At 33.4% G+C, this 15,969-nt stretch overlaps 1 protein-coding gene and 1 long non-coding RNA gene across 7 annotated transcripts in view; one reads left to right on the top strand and one right to left on the bottom strand.

Annotated features, from left to right (window-relative positions):
• The window catches only part of LOC148610637 (uncharacterized), a 55,785-nt gene extending 42,153 nt beyond the window's left edge, over positions 1 to 13,632 (top strand). For all 6 annotated transcript variants that reach the window (XM_088595861.1, XM_088595860.1, XM_088595863.1 and 3 more), the window contains 5 exons: positions 1,171 to 2,899; positions 3,954 to 4,045; positions 5,219 to 5,497; positions 7,014 to 7,286; positions 8,194 to 13,632. In XM_088595861.1, the coding sequence (XP_088451987.1) occupies positions 1,171 to 2,899; positions 3,954 to 4,045; positions 5,219 to 5,497; positions 7,014 to 7,286; positions 8,194 to 8,367 (2,547 nt within the window). In that variant the 3' untranslated portion in view covers positions 8,368 to 13,632. The remainder of the gene's footprint in view (positions 1 to 1,170; positions 2,900 to 3,953; positions 4,046 to 5,218; positions 5,498 to 7,013; positions 7,287 to 8,193) is intronic.
• LOC148610636 (uncharacterized) lies at positions 8,071 to 15,507 on the bottom strand. Its single transcript, XR_015924719.1, has 2 exons — positions 15,455 to 15,507; positions 8,071 to 8,523 (listed from the first exon to the last, which is right to left on the bottom strand). It is a non-coding gene; the product is annotated as an uncharacterized LOC148610636 (long non-coding RNA).
• Positions 15,508 to 15,969: the final 462 nt, after the last annotated feature.

Genomic DNA, 15,969 nt, shown 5'->3' with positions numbered 1-15,969 from the left:
TGCTCATGAAAAGTCAAGTCAAGGGTAGATAAAGGAGGAAAGGAAAACTATGACACGTTGAACAAATCAGTTTTCATGGTGCAGATGGATACACAGTAACGTTCCTCGAGTTCATGATTACGACCATAAAACTTCAGTAGTGATGACTTCAATCTTGTAGCAAAATAACCCTATCCTAGAAGCCTAATTGTAAGAATTTACACTTGTCGTTTTTCATTTTGCTTCAAACGATCCCTGATTTGTCTTGGAATAACCTTTTGATTTCAGAAATACAATGTAATTTTACTTTTTAGCATTAGTAATCTGTCAGTTGACAGTGCGTTGGGTATTAAACAACGGGAAATATATTATTTTCGTCATCAATGTCATCCGTATGTGTATTTTCAGTTAATGCATGTAACAGGGACTAACAATACAAAAAACAGCTGAACAATAAAATACCACAGAATGGAATGTTGTTAGATCCTACATGTTAATATGCAGTAACTGAATGGTACAATTACATTGAAGTACATGTAGGTTTTGTTTTGTGATGTAAAATTTCAGGGATGATTTTTTCCCCGCTTTTATGTGGAATTCCCCTCATTAAAATTCAGATTTTACTGTTACAATTCTTTTTTTTACTGTTTATTTATTTCCTGTTTTACCAATGTCTGTTTTATTTGATGACCTCGTAAAATTGTCTCTGTTAAAAATGAAGCAGTGTTAAAGATCCTGCAATTGTTCTACCCCGGACTTGACTTTTTATGAGCAACTCCGCGGGTGTTTCTAGGATTCAGAAGATGCTTACCCTACCGGTACACCTGGTCCATGCTTCTAGTTTTTAGTGGAGTCCAAGTTGCTCATTTGCTTTTGTTACTTTGTATGTATGATTTTAGTTACTTTATGTTCTTTGTTGTGTATGTCTGTTTTCCATATGTGCTCTTTGTCCCTGGATTACATTCTTTTGATTACGGCTATAACCTTGGTTCCCTTGATTTCTCTTGTGCAAAAACAACATATGGTACCATTACACAATCACCACTACAATTAACTATTAACTTTATATTCTTTTGATTACAATTCATGATTTCCCTTTTAACAGTTTGATGCATATTTTCATTCAAAGGGGTTGTCGGAATCTCCTATGACTATGGGTATGAGCTAATTTATTTTTTTTCTATTTTATAGTCAGAATTGTCACATGGTAGAACAAAACGGAGAGTTAAAAGACGGAAAACATCGGTAGATTCTGACATGACCAAATCAGTGCCTGTCAAAGTCCCTTCCAGTAGTAGTAGTCAGAGTAACAGTCGTCTCATCCACTCTGCTTCCGACGTCTCAAATATTGACCTTGAGGGGTCACTCAAAGCCAATGTAAGCTTACAGTCTCTTTGTGATAGAAATATGAAAGAGCTTGAAAAATTGAGGAGGGAAGATGAGTTGAATTCAGATCAAGCTCAATTTTCATATAGAAGTCCACAACATAGGATGTCTTCACAATGTGATAATCTGTCAAACAAGGAAAATTTAGCTGATGATAGTTGCACTCAGGCAGCATCTAATGGTAAATTTCACATTGAGTTGTCAGATGATCTTTTGACTGTTAGTAGTGTCCTCTTAACTCCTCCCTCAGAGGATGATGGGAAGGGGCATGTAGACAAGTATGGGAACCATTCTCAACCCTCGGTGCTATGTGATCATGATCTACAGCATCTATTGTCTTCCTCCGATTATCAAACAGACTCAAAAAACTGTCACATGTCTGGTGCTGATGAGTCTTGTAGTTGTGATGAAAAGGACTCTGTTGCTTCGTTACCTAAGCTCAGATCACCTGACAGATTTTTTCGTGAGTCACTACGTCATCGTCTCCAGGAATGTCAAAATGGTGCTGGTTCTAGCAATTCGTCTTCATTAGATTCCTCCCCAGATTTTTCACCCTATGCAAGAAATAGGAAATACAGTATTGAAACAGACAGTCTATCTTGTCTTTCAGGGATAGCTACTCCCGAAAGTGAAATTTTCAACTTGGATGTAGATCATGGCACTGAGGACCAATTTGACCATCTTGAAGAGGAGGTTTTAGATATTGAGCAGGAATTTGCAGATCTAGCAAGCAAACTTAATGAACTGAAAAACATAGCTTTAAATAGTGATGGTAGTAATACTGATTACTCTCCAAGCCACCCATTAGCTAAAAAAGCTGTAGAAATTGTTGATAGAACTAGAAGCAGATTAAGTAGATCTAGGAGTGTGTCTGTTAGCAGTACAGACAGCTCACCAGCTCTTAGCTTTGACATGCCTGACCTTTCATGGGACTCTGAAGGATTACATGCTAACAGTTCTAGTCACCATGGTAACAATTTAAACAAAATTACACCAAACAGTCGCAGATGTAGTGAACCTGGAGGTTCTATAAGAAACAAACTTCATGCAAAGTATTTATTCAGGAATTCAAATGGACCTAGCAGTATTAACTACGATAGTCCCATTGAGTCAGACCTGGAAAAAGACGGAACTTTGGACAATTTATCTACTGATGAATGTTTTGATCTGCAAAATCTTAGTGACTGGGCTTCTTCAGAAATTCCTTCAAAAATAGATTCTAAACTGGTATCAGAAAATGGATATAAATCTTCATCAGAAAGGAGAGAATCTTCATCAATTAATGGACATACTTCTGCAGAAATTTCATCTAAACCCTCCTCAAGTGGAAATCCATCAAATTCTTCTCCTTCACAAAATGATAACAATTCAGCTGACCCAATGCAAGCAGACAGCAAAAGTGATATGTCGTCTGCTTCATGCTCTAGTGATGTCTATGAAAGTGCCAGAGACACTAGTGGTGTTCCTGATTGTAAAATCAGTTCAAAGAAAAGTGACCAGTCTCCCAATATCAACCAAGAATCTAATAACAATGGTAAGATTTATCTAGGATCCTGATTTAAAAGGAAACTTGGCCTTCTAGGAATTTCATACATAGGTTAAAGTGGGGGGGGGGGGAATTTTCACAGTGTTTCAATCAAAAGCTGGCACTGTTGTTGCCACCTATTACATATAGTTTTTAGTTTTTGCTGAAGAACTATCCCTTATTTTCAGTGATTTAGGTTTTTTTTAATTTTAGGTTCCTGTGTAACCAAAAAACTCTAAATGATTATTAAACTTTCCCATATCCAATGTTAACAAATTCTTTTGGAAAATTCTAGTTATGTACATTAAGAGAAGTTTTCAAATTTTGAAAAAATTTCATTTGTCTAAGGAACCAGAACACTACCATATTATTTGTTATTTTGAATCTGATTGATTCAACAAACATTTTAACGGTGAAAACATGAAGAAGTATGAAAAAATTCACTCTCAAATTTCATCAGGAAAATTGATAGAAAAACTTTGTGGTGATGCTAGATATATGAAAATTATATTGTATGTACAAAATTGTTTATAAGAATATGTCAAAGCTACAAAAATGTACATGTACACAATTTAATATTTTTAAAATTACAACACTAAAATTGATTGCACAAAATTTTTAATGTTCCTATGCTCTACATGATTTATTTTTATGAGTGATCAAGGGAACCAAGATTCTAGCAGAAATCAAAAGAATGTTATCAAGGGGCAAAGACCAGACATGGAAAACAAACAAACGCAACAAAGAACATAGCATATCCAAAATAATGCATACAAAATAACAAAAGAAAATGAGCAACTCGGACTCCACTAAAAACTGGGAGCATGGACAAGGTGCATTCAATTCAGCCTTAATATTGTCCAAATTTGTACAAAACGAATAAATAATGACTTTTTTGTCATTTGATATTTTGAACCAAGTTTATTCTCATTAAAAAAATAACACTTCAAATTCAATGTCATGTATTCCTCAAAGTATGGATTGAAAATATGAGATTAGGACTACTAAAGTATTTCTTTTTTGTTATTTATAATACATGTATGTCTCAATCTTATTTTAATAGGTACAGTCCAAGTCAGTAAAAAGATTACTATACCTGATTATGTGAAGAAGGAATGGAAAGGACAGACCGACAGGGCTTCTACAATTAGAAAGGTATATATCATCTTGAGAATAGTAAGTATTTACATGAGTCACTTTTGAAGATCTGGCGTCAGTTTCACAAAAAGTCGTAAGTGTAAAATTGATCGCAAGTTATGACGTCATTACTTACGATCAACTTTAAGCTTACGACTTTTTGTGAAATTGTTGCCTGGGATTTCTTTCATTTTTGTTCAGAAAGAGTAATCAAGGGAACCAAAATTTGAGCGATAATCAAAAGAATACATGTAATTGTATATTCCAATGATAAAGACTAGACAGACATAATAGACACACACACAACAAAGAACTTAAATTAAACAAAGTAATATGTACAAAAAAACAAATAGCAAACCGAACTTAACTAAAAATTTGTAGTATGGACCAGGTGTACCGGTTGGGTAAGTGACCTCTGCTTTTCTAGTAACACTGTCTTTTGCATGGGTGTAACACAGTAGAATGAATGAAATTCTCATGAATGGAGGAAATCTAAGAGTTTCAATAAAGATGAGGTCTAAGTACAAATGTACCAATTTCTTCCAAAAAGGCTTCATTTTATAGTTAATTTACCTTAAAGTCAAGAAGAATGCCATCATCACTTCCCATCCTACAACTGCAATTGTGATGTTACATTGCAAAATATGAAAATACCAATTTACATGTAATATAAATATTAAAAAATCACTAGTCTTATATGATGTATCTTTGTAAATTTTATTTTCTGATAATGCCATATAAGACAAAGTCATATGCAGCTATCTTCATGGGTTATCTTCTGTAGAAAATAGATCAAAACAGAAGAAAATAACTTGATAACAAGTTTGAAATTACAGAGAAAACACTTGAGTGCATTTTTTAGCCTTTCTTAAATGTTCATGGAGGATTATACAATGAGAATATCCATGCCATGCTTGAAACCATTTCAATACTGTAAATCAAGCAATATTTGTGATGTCTATTTTCCATGGTTTTTCTAGTTATTTTAATTTTGTGCAGTCTTAAATTCATGATTGGTTGTCAATTGGAATGAAATTGACTTAAAGAAAATATTTGTGACAGTTTTATTTTTGTGTTAAGGTCTTCCCAGTTGTTTATTTTTACCTTTAATCTGTGTGTGTTTGTGTGTTTATAATACCTGCATGACGTATCACATCATATGTGTAAATTTATCTGCTTTTTTTATTCCAGGCATATGAAGAAATTCCAAAACAAACAGGATGTAATCATCTATGCAGGGTCAGAGGAGATAACTATTGTGGAATAAGAGGAACATTGTTTCAGTGTTTACGGACTGGTATTGATATATCTAAACATTGGTCAGATTACAATACAATAACTGATCTGTCAAAAAAATATGCTGATGAAAATTCAGGATTAAAGTTATGGACATTTGCCAAGCATCTTTCATGTACAGAAGGTCAAAGGTTAACACTCATGAGGCAATGTCTTTCCATGTTGTTTTCGAAGGTATGCCTTTAATGATAGAATTGTTTGTAAAAAATGAACTATTTTACACTGAAATCATACATTTAGGTTTCTCAAGGTCCACGCAGCGGCAGATGTTTGTTCCGTCTCTTACTAAGTACTGCACACAGGCCTTTGGAAATTCTTGGTCACTTTTCAAATAAAATGTCATATGACAATGGGATAACGGGGCGTAAATTATCATTCACTTTTTCCTGACTTTGCAAGATTCTTGCATTTTCTGAGCGGGATGGCTGCAGCGTCTAGAGTGCATTTTGAATGTTAGACACTGTTTCAGGGCTTGATAGGCTTCTGCGTATTTCTATTAGATTAAAGACTATTAGTACCCGGTACATATTACATGAACTGTTTAGAATTTGAGATGTCACACTAGTTCATAATGATGATTATTTAAATTTCTTAAATGATGCTAGAGGAGTAGGATAAGAGGACTAGCTGGTATCTTAAATGATGCTAGAGGTGTAGGATAAGAAGACTAGCAGGTATTTTAAATACCTACATTAATACATGTAGCTTAAATTGTATTTACACCATGTTAATCATGAAACTAGAAATTCTGCACAAAATTTACTTGAATAAGTAATACTGAAAATCCACATTTTTGCCTTTTCTGCCAACTGATAGCATGATGACAAATTACTCACACATGTAAACAATATTCATACACTTTTGTAGTAAATATTATTTTAGAGGACACATTCTAATCTTTATTTTGACTGATCAGAATACACACAAATAATGCACTTACAATACATAGATCTAGGTTCAGTGTGTTTTTGGTACTTTAGTACTACATAGGGGGTGGGGTGGCCATTTGACCTGGAAGTAGTTAGTGAGACCTCATGGCTTGTAGGTTTTTGATCCTGAAGAGATCAATGTTATTTTTTTCTAACTGGCACTTCAGACTCAGTATTTACACAAAACATAGAGCAAATGTAATTCCTTAGAAGTTTTACTAAATTCTGTTTGGAAAATAAAATGATTTACATTTTTGTCTATATTATCTTTTACAGCGACTTCTCCCTGTCAAAGAAAAATGGGAGAAATGAGCACTAACTAGGAAAAGCTCATTTCTCCCTTTAGATTAGGTCCCCTGAATGTTTTAGAGAATTGTTCAGCTTTATATTGATAGATAATTGTTGAAAAATGAAATGAAGGTCTTCTAATCAAATAAAGATAAATGGTATGCACTTGTATAGGAAAAAGTGTTCTGTTTTATTATACCATAACAGTCCATGAAGTCTTAATTTCAGACAACAACCTCTGCCCTTAATCTGAAAGAATTTTATATAGGATACATTGGCTTGGAAGCAAAATTTCTGCAAGCCCGTCACAGTATTTACCAGCATTGGCTGGTGGGCTGATCCCAATTTCAAAGACTGTCATAACTTCCTATTGAAGTCTATGTCACATTCTACCTTTGTTAAATGACCATCAGTAAAAATTACTTTGGTAACAAGAATGCATTTCCTAATTTTTTAATAAACTTGTTTTACAGTTTGAGGAGGCCAAAGCTATAGAATCACAACAAGAAAGAGAAAACTGGACAATTAACCTTTTGAACTCTGACCATTCCTGTGACCTTTACCTAATGGAAGGAATCAAACTGCTGATGTTACTAAATGTCCTTGACCTTAAACAAAAACAAGATCGAGGTGAAGATGTTCCGATATTTGTTTGGTTGTTATTTGCTAGGGATACTTCAGAAACACCAGTGCAATTTGTCAAAAACCATCTAAACACTCTTGGAGATATTGGAGGTATTGAACAGGTAAATATACACTTTTTTCTACATAGAAATAAATTGGTAGTTGTCTTATCCAATTTGTCCATTTCAATTTATGTTCGGTTGTACAGAAGTTTTATGGTCACCATCATGAACTTGTGGACCATTATAGTGTGTCCATCTGCACCATGAAAACTGATTTGTTCATAGTGTCATAGTTTTCCTTTTCACTTTCGTCTACCCCAGACTTGACTTTTTTATGAGCAACTTGGCAGGTGTTACTAGAAAAGCATAGGACGCTTACCCCACCGGTGCACCTGGTCCATGCTCCCAGTTTTCAGTGGAGTCCAAGTTGCTCATTTGCTTTTGTTACTTTGTATGTATTATATTAGTTACTTAATGTTCTTTTTGTGTATGTCTGTTTTCCATGTCTGGTCTTTGTCCCTGGATTACTTTCTTTTGATTTCTGGTAGAACCTTGGTTCCCTTGATTACTCTTACTTAAAATTAAAAACAAGTCTTGGTGAAAAGTGGACATTGGAAATGAACTAGTTGTTGTCTCATCAAATTTTGTCCATTTCAATTTATGTACAGTAGTAACTACATAATTGAAAACAAGTCTTTGTGAAAAGTAGCATTCAATAAAACAAATGCTGCCAATAATGTGATAAATGCGTGTGAATTCCAAAAATATGTTTCCAGACAAAAAGTTTACATCCAGACTTATATGCAAGACTCCTACTGTACTAATGAGTACTAATTTTGGGGTTATTCTGTCTAACAGACAAGCCTCTTTTTATTTTAGGCAAATAACATAAAAGGTCAGTGTATCAGTTACAAAAAAGGATAGACAACTTTGTTAAGGCACAACTCAACCTAAGTGCAGCTCTGATGCTATTAGAATTTTTTTCTTATTTTGAGACTGTTATCATTATTGCATTCATCTTTTTCAGGTTGAAATGTTCCTTCTTGGGCACACCTTAGGAGTTCGTATTCAAGTGCTTAGGCTAAGCCAGTATAGTCAGGAAGATTTTATTGTGTACTATCCTGACGAAACAGACAATAATTGGTCACAGGTGGCATTAATAGCTGAAGACGATCGTCACTACAATGTTCCTGTCCCTTGATAGTAATGGCACACAAATGGCACAAAATTTACAGGTCAGGGGCAGACAACTCCTGATATCCTCAACATACTGGTTCACTGTTCAAAATGGTAGTCGGTAGTCATCATCACAACTGTCACTGGCCAATGGTCAAAGGGAGATTATTCTGCAGAATATCTATAATGATAGATTGATTTAAACTTCAATAATGATTTGTAGATAAATTATGAATTGAATGTAGCCATTATATGATATGCAAAATCTTGTGAATTCAGAATATTATGTGTTTATATCAAATGAATTCTTGAATTATTGCACTTAGTGAAAAAGTGTACAGGTGCAAAAATGAAAACAAGCAGATGAAATCTTGTTTACCTTGTCTCAATAAATAGACTATTTTTAAATCTTTTGTATGATGGATTCATATTTATAAGAAATCTCTAACGAGCTTTATGAAACATGCTTTATGTTTGTAAGATATTTAAAACAAGGGTAAAAATACATGTACTTAATGTGCTTAAATGAATTTTATTATGATTACTTACTGCTGGTATTTTATTTATACGAGGACAAAAATATGGTATACATTATAGTAGACATAAGGAACGTGGTCACAAAGCTGATTGCCTTTCAAGAGTCTACATTTAAAAATTTAACATGTCTTATTACATTTTTGTGATCCTGAAAATTTAAAATATTCGTTATATGTGGAAAAATTCCTCCATTTTCCAATTACTTATTTGAATAGTTTTTAGTACCAACTAAAGTCTTAACATCCTGGATATGAAATGTATAAATTTTATTCACCATCAACATAGTTAGCTGTGTAAAAATTCCATTTACCTACAAGGAGTTGTGAATTACCTAAGTTATTATTAGTAGTAATTTTTTTTAGATTGTATTTAGTCATGTGATGTGCAATACATGGTTGCTTAGCAACTTATTTGCAATGTGTTCAGGTGATGGTTTCTATTTATTTGCTTTTGGGGCCTGCTTTTACAGTATACCCTACTCAATGAGTGGACAATAAATTGGAATTCACATGTCTGTCTGTCTGTTTGTAGGTCCCTCCATTACTCTGTCCATCCAATTTTATCGCAATTACATGTATCTTGACTCCCAATGGATGATATAGACAAGGCATCTGTGTTAAGGAAGTAGACCTCAGGTAAGGAGCACAACTCTTACAAATCATTGGATCATTTGTATTCAGCATTTTACATCAATCTTATATAAGCATCAAAGCAAAATAGCTTAGATTGATTTCATTCTGTTTCAAGTGAAAGTTTGGTAGGCTTTGGTGAAATTGAATTTGATACAAACATATCACTGATTTCCAGAGTTATGTCCCTTACACTAGATCTACCTCCTGAAACCATCTGGTTTTTGAATGAATGGGGGTATACCTAGCAAAATGAATCTTGCAATGTAGTATTTTTGTAACATGTACCTAACAATTTCCATATTGGTGTGTGCCACAGTTTTTTGTTGGTAGATTGACACTCAGAACTCACTAGTATTAAATTTTGTATTTATTTATCATGTTTATACAATTAATACTTTGTTTCATAATAGAAAATGAATAATTTCACGAATGAAACTAATTAACTTAGTTTTTTCTCTACAATTCAAGGGCATTATAAATAAGTTTTGAAAAACATTAATTGCTATAACATCTTAAATTTATTGGATTTCATTGGTACCAGTACATGTATTGCATTTTCTAATTGGAGAAAAAAATTATTTATCATCACCTTCACCTAATTTAACCATGTGACCATAAGGTCATCAATGATTTTTTTTAATGTTTTTCACCTTTTAATTTGATACTAGAATATAAATTATAGGATTGACTAATACTTGTTAGGTTTGTTTGAAATAATATCATTGCACATGGCGCATACTTGAAAGAAAACGATATTTAGTGTGCATAACACATGGAGATGATTTCTTCATCGATCAAAAATATGTTACTGCATAAAATATTAGTATCAAATAAATGACATCAGCTCTAAGGGGGACAACTTTGGATTAATTGGTAAGGTCTCACTAACTACTTCCAGGTCAAATGGCCACCCCCTATGTAGTACCAAAAACACAATGAACCTAGACATATGCATTGTAAGTGCATTATTTGTGTGTATTATGATTAAAAGTAGTCAAACTAAACCTGATAATGTGTACTTTAAAATCATATATGTTATTAACTACAGAAGTGTATGAATATTGTTTACATGTGTGAGTAATTTGCCTCCATGCTGTCAGTTAGCAGAAAAGGTAAAAATGTGGATTTTCAGTATTATTTATTCAAGTAAATTTTGTGAAGAATTTCTACAATCATCGTACCATTAGCATAATGCTTTTGGAAGCCTTATTTTCCAAGCTTCGCAATGGTACACAACTTTAAGATGTTATATGTCCTGGGAATTCACAGTGAAACTTTGAAAATTACTTTTTTAACATGTAAAGTATTGGAAACGTTAGAAGTGGCTAGTGAGACCTAAAGCGGAAATAGGCTCTACTTTGCTTATTTTATATGTAAGGAAACACTAACTGGAAGTGATGACTATCTCCATTGTCTTTCATGCTTCCAAAGTGAAAATGGTTTAACAACTCAGAAATGTGTTGTGTATTTGTAGAATGGGGTACAATTATAAATACCTTTTTTTTAATTGCTGGCAAAATTAGTATGAATTAAATCTGTGTTTAGTGTGTAATTGTAATGAAATCCATTTCTATGCTTTTTGGTGCAGAAATATTGTGCAAATAACAGTGTTAAAGAGAAGTGCTAAATTTTTCAAGATGTTTGATGGTAGAAGTATTAAATCATATATTGTGAATGATGTATGTATCCACACAAAATTTTGGCATTTGCAAATATATTTAAGTAGTACTCCAGCTAAGAATCATGCAAAATGTGATACATGGTTGGAAAGCCTACATATTTTTATTTTTGATATTTTATGTAAAATGTAAACAAAAAATATATATGGCTTTTCATAGAAACTGTGTTCTTAGGAGATAAAAATTATATAGAATTCAAAATTAATGGAAATATGTCTGTAAATGACACTAAAATTCAATAGAAACTGTTGGGTTTTCCATGTTGATTATCTCCTAATTGCAGACAGATTGGAATGAACGATTATATATTTTATCAGATAGATCTATAAAGCAACTTAAAAAAAATAAAATATGTAGCCTTTTTGGGGTGTATCACATATTACAGAATTTGCATGATTCTTACAAAGACTGCTACTTAAAAGTCATTTGAGCTTACTGTTGGTACTTATGGTATTTTATGTATGTTTGCAGTACAGGACAATCCCCTGTGCATAATATTTTATGATTTCTACATCTCAGTTTTTCACTGCACTCAACTTTGCCCTTTCCATGGAAATGAGTACACCAGAAACAGCTTCTTAAAGACTTACATTTTAAGAGTCATGCTCATGACTGGCCCAAACTTTCATATCACAGGATTGGGTAGCAGAGTTTATAAGGGAGTCGAGGGGTACAATCTTGATTAAGAGGTTACTGAGTTCAGGAGATTGAGTGAAAAAGAGATTGTGATAATTAATAAAGATAAAACAAGTAGATGAGGATATATAGAAGTGTGAAAAGAAAGAAAATTGAATGTAAATGGGAGTAAATATTTTGTAGAATGAATTGAGTAGGAACTAGAGTGGAATGTGTTTTATTCAGAATACCTGATGACCTCTTTGAATGACTTTGTGTGAGTTCTCATGTACCCTCTGTTGTGAGAGGGAGATTTTTTTGTGTGATGTATGATCTATGTACTTTAATTTTGTACCATTCAGCCTTTCTTTAACTTTAGAGAAACTGTGATTTTCTATAGACATTCCTCTAATGAATCAGCAATAATTTTTTATCTTCTTTCTTGTTTTGTGTCAGCATTTTTCTTTTCGTAATTTTCGTTTCCTACTTTGAGGGAGGAAGTTACAGAAGGGAGATAAAAAATGAAATGTGGCTTGTTTGTTCAGATTTGTCCCCCTTTGCCTGATGTCATGGTATATTCCACTCTTGTGTGGTCTTGTTTGGTAGCTGAATAAAAGGAATTTTCACCATAGTGTCCTTGTGTACTTGATGAGGTACACCTAAGGTAAGGGACACAACTCTTACAAATCATTGGAATGTTTGTATTCAGCATTTAACATCAATCTCATGTAAGCATCAAAGTACCTTGAATTGATTTCATTCTGTTTCAAGTGAAAGCTTGTAGGCGTTGGTGAAATTGAATATAATACTAACATTTCACTGATTTCAAGAGTTATGTCCCTTACCCTGGATATACTACCTTAAGTATGATGTTATGGACCATACAATATGAGTCAAGATCAATTATTGTGAATATTACATTTACCATACAAGATTTCAAGGATTTGCAATGCACATTTGTATCAGTGAACTTCATATTAACCTTAGAGTTAAAAAAAAAAAAAAAAAAAAAACAATCATGTTTATTTTTCAAAAACTGTTTCAAGTTGTGAATTGAACTTCCCATCCTGTAGTAATCATAAGATTAAACATGCATGCTTCAGAATATAAAAAGATCCAATGCGAGTTGCTTCTTTGGTAAAGGAATTATTTCAAGTAGTTGTACATCCATCTCAAGCAATATAACTTTTAGCATGGGTGGTCAAGTCTGTGTTTAAGGTACCCTGTCCCTATTATTGTTCAATGGTTACCTTTATTGGTTCATCTGGGTGTGTTCAAGTTTCTGTCATGAGTACTACTGATGGTTTTCTGCGTGAAGGATAGAAATCTGATCTACTGCTTCATGGTTATAAGTGCTCTACATCAACAGTCTGATCACTGGGTATTGACCTGAATCTGCTTTTTTTTTTTTCTTTTTTTTTTTTCTTTTTTTTTTTCTTTTTAAGCCCTAAATAGTGGTCTGGTCTATCAGAGACTTTATATTGCATGAATATACTCCCTGGGTCTTTACAGATTGAAGGTGTGAGATATGATTAACATACATTTATGACTCTTTTTTTCACAACCCAGTGATACTTTGGTACCCAAAGCTTGAAACTGAACGCTTCCTTTCCCCATTGTTTCCACCATGTCCTGGTTCCCTGTAGTGTCATGGTTAATATACCAGCCAATGTAATACCAGTATATGTCACTGTTGTGAACTGTTGGGGTCATTTGATTTTAACTGTACATTGTTAGTTATTTATATGAGATTGTTACTTAAAATATGATTGTGGTGATGTCTAGTTTTAGCACACCATACTGAAAAATAAAACTTTACAGAATAAATTATTGTCGTTTTAAGTAAGTAGAAAATAAGATGACGGAGGAAAAGACCAAAGAGAACATCAGTCCAGAAATAATGAAAAAAAAATTGCAAGATGTCACTTTCCAGCATTCATCATTAAACCAGGTATCCCAAAAGACTTTCTTTCCACTAATGCCATTTATTGGCCATTACTATTTGACACAACTATAGACATTCATTTGAAAAATAAACAAATATACCAAAATAGGTCATTATTTGAACATAAAGTAATACTGGTGAAAAATGAGGGATGGAAGAATGCTCAGAATGGTCCTATCCTAATCTACAGTTGGGATTTTGGTGACAATTGAACTGAACCTGTATTCCATAGAATTTAACAACTCGTTGAAGTTGAACAAAATTTTATCCTCTCTCAAGTGCATATCTGGAAAAACTTTTTGGAAGTATTGTATGATTCCTGTCATGTATAAAAAGGAGAATAGCAAGGCTATAATCTATTGTGTAGATTTATCTTACATGAGGACTGGTACAAAAACCCAAGAGTTTTGGGTACATTTACCCTTGTCCATAAAAGAAACATCTTCATTCACAACATGATTTTATTATCTGAAATATCCATAAATTTGGAAAGATGGCTATACGAGAGAGGTTTTTTTTATATAGAATACTGAAAATCAACGTTATGGAGAAGAAAGTGTCATAGTACATGTTAACCCTCCCCCACATTATCGGGGGGGGGTGACTTCCACAAAATCAATGAAAAATTAAGAATCTCCCACAGCAATGTAAGAATTGTGGGATGTTTTTGGTTAAAATTATTATATTTTGTTAAAATTACTAGACAATTGAAGATTTACACCATAAGTTAGCTTTTTTTGTAAAAATCTCCTATACGATACAGTTTCTCCCACATCAGCTTTTCTTAAGGTTAACAAGTATGAAACATGCCTAGAACATGTTTGTTTTCGGTCAGGAAATCTGTTCGTCCGACCGTCTGTCTGTCTACTGGGCTTCCTATCTTAAAAATACGTCGTCTTCTGTATACATGTGAGTGTTTAGACTATAGCTTAGTGTAAGTGTAAAATGACCACACGCTGCCAATATACAAAAGGAAAGCTTAGGTTCAATGATTTTGGGTGTTGTGACTGACTTGATCTGTTTAGAAGCTAAGGTATAAAAGGAGACGGAGAAAAAAATAAAAGTATTATTTCCTGCTATCAGCCAGAAAAAAAGGATAGGAAGGTAAGGAAAGTCTTAAATATATTTTTTTTTTACATTAAACATTGAGTTTATGGGGAAAGTAAAACTTTAACAGTTGCATTATTTAAGGTAGGCACACAAATGAGCTAGATAAAGTAATAAGAAAAGGCATTGTGATCACGCCAAAGTACGTTCACCCCGCCTCATTTTTGCGCCTGTCCCAAGTCAGGAATTTCTGGCCTCTGTATGTCTTGTTTCGTTATCACATTTAGTTTATATTTTTGTTATGTTTCTTGGATATATAGGTGCAACTCTTTCCCTGTAACTGTATATAATGATGTTTTGGACCAGCTGCAGTCTGCCCTGTGGTATCAGGGTTTCTTTGGCCTTCATTTAAGACCAATGCGTGGGTGACATTTCCACCCCAGTGGGGTTGTCTCTTTGACATATACACCATACCTATTCTCGTCGTATAATTCTTTGGTCTAACATAAGGCTCCATACCACAGATGCTCTGCGGTTGGTTTTGTGTCTTGACCCTATTTTTAAAAGCTGAAACACAGAAATTCGGTGAGAACAACGACGCCATTTTTTCCAATCGTAATGTTTATGAACAATTACATAATATACATGTATACGCACTGTGCTGTCATCTTTAAGTCATGTAATTGTCTCTATATGTTGTAAAAGTTAATTCAAAAAGGGAAAGGCTATTACTTGTACATTAATATGACGTCAATGAGATTTATAGTTGAATTCAACTTCAAAACGTCAATAACTTGAATTACCCTATAATTAAAAGTTTTCGGTTTCTAATCACAAATTTGTTCTTCGATCTTTGTATGGGAAATCAAATAAATCGAAATTTAAAGTATTAAAATAAAGTCAAACTCATTCACCGAACACTACAAATACACTTAAATACCGTCCGACGGAAGCAATTTACTTATAAAGTACGCCGCACTTTGTACCTTAAATTGCGGTTAAATGATCATTCAAGAGTGAAATCGACAAGTCATTATATTAAGTAAAATACATAATACGAAAACACGTCTATTACAAACAAATAAAATTGCTGTAAGTTCACTCTCCCAAATAAATCAACCGTGAAATGTCACACTATGATAGCATTGTTGTCAGCCACAGGGCGGTCACCT

The sequence above is a fragment of the Perna viridis genome, chromosome 8, assembly GCF_037379345.1.
Source record: "Perna viridis isolate PV_CMFRI_1.1 ecotype Kerala chromosome 8, ASM3737934v1, whole genome shotgun sequence".
Taxonomy (NCBI): Eukaryota; Metazoa; Mollusca; class Bivalvia; order Mytilida; family Mytilidae; genus Perna; species Perna viridis.
This window is presented reverse-complemented; position numbering and strand designations above follow the sequence as displayed.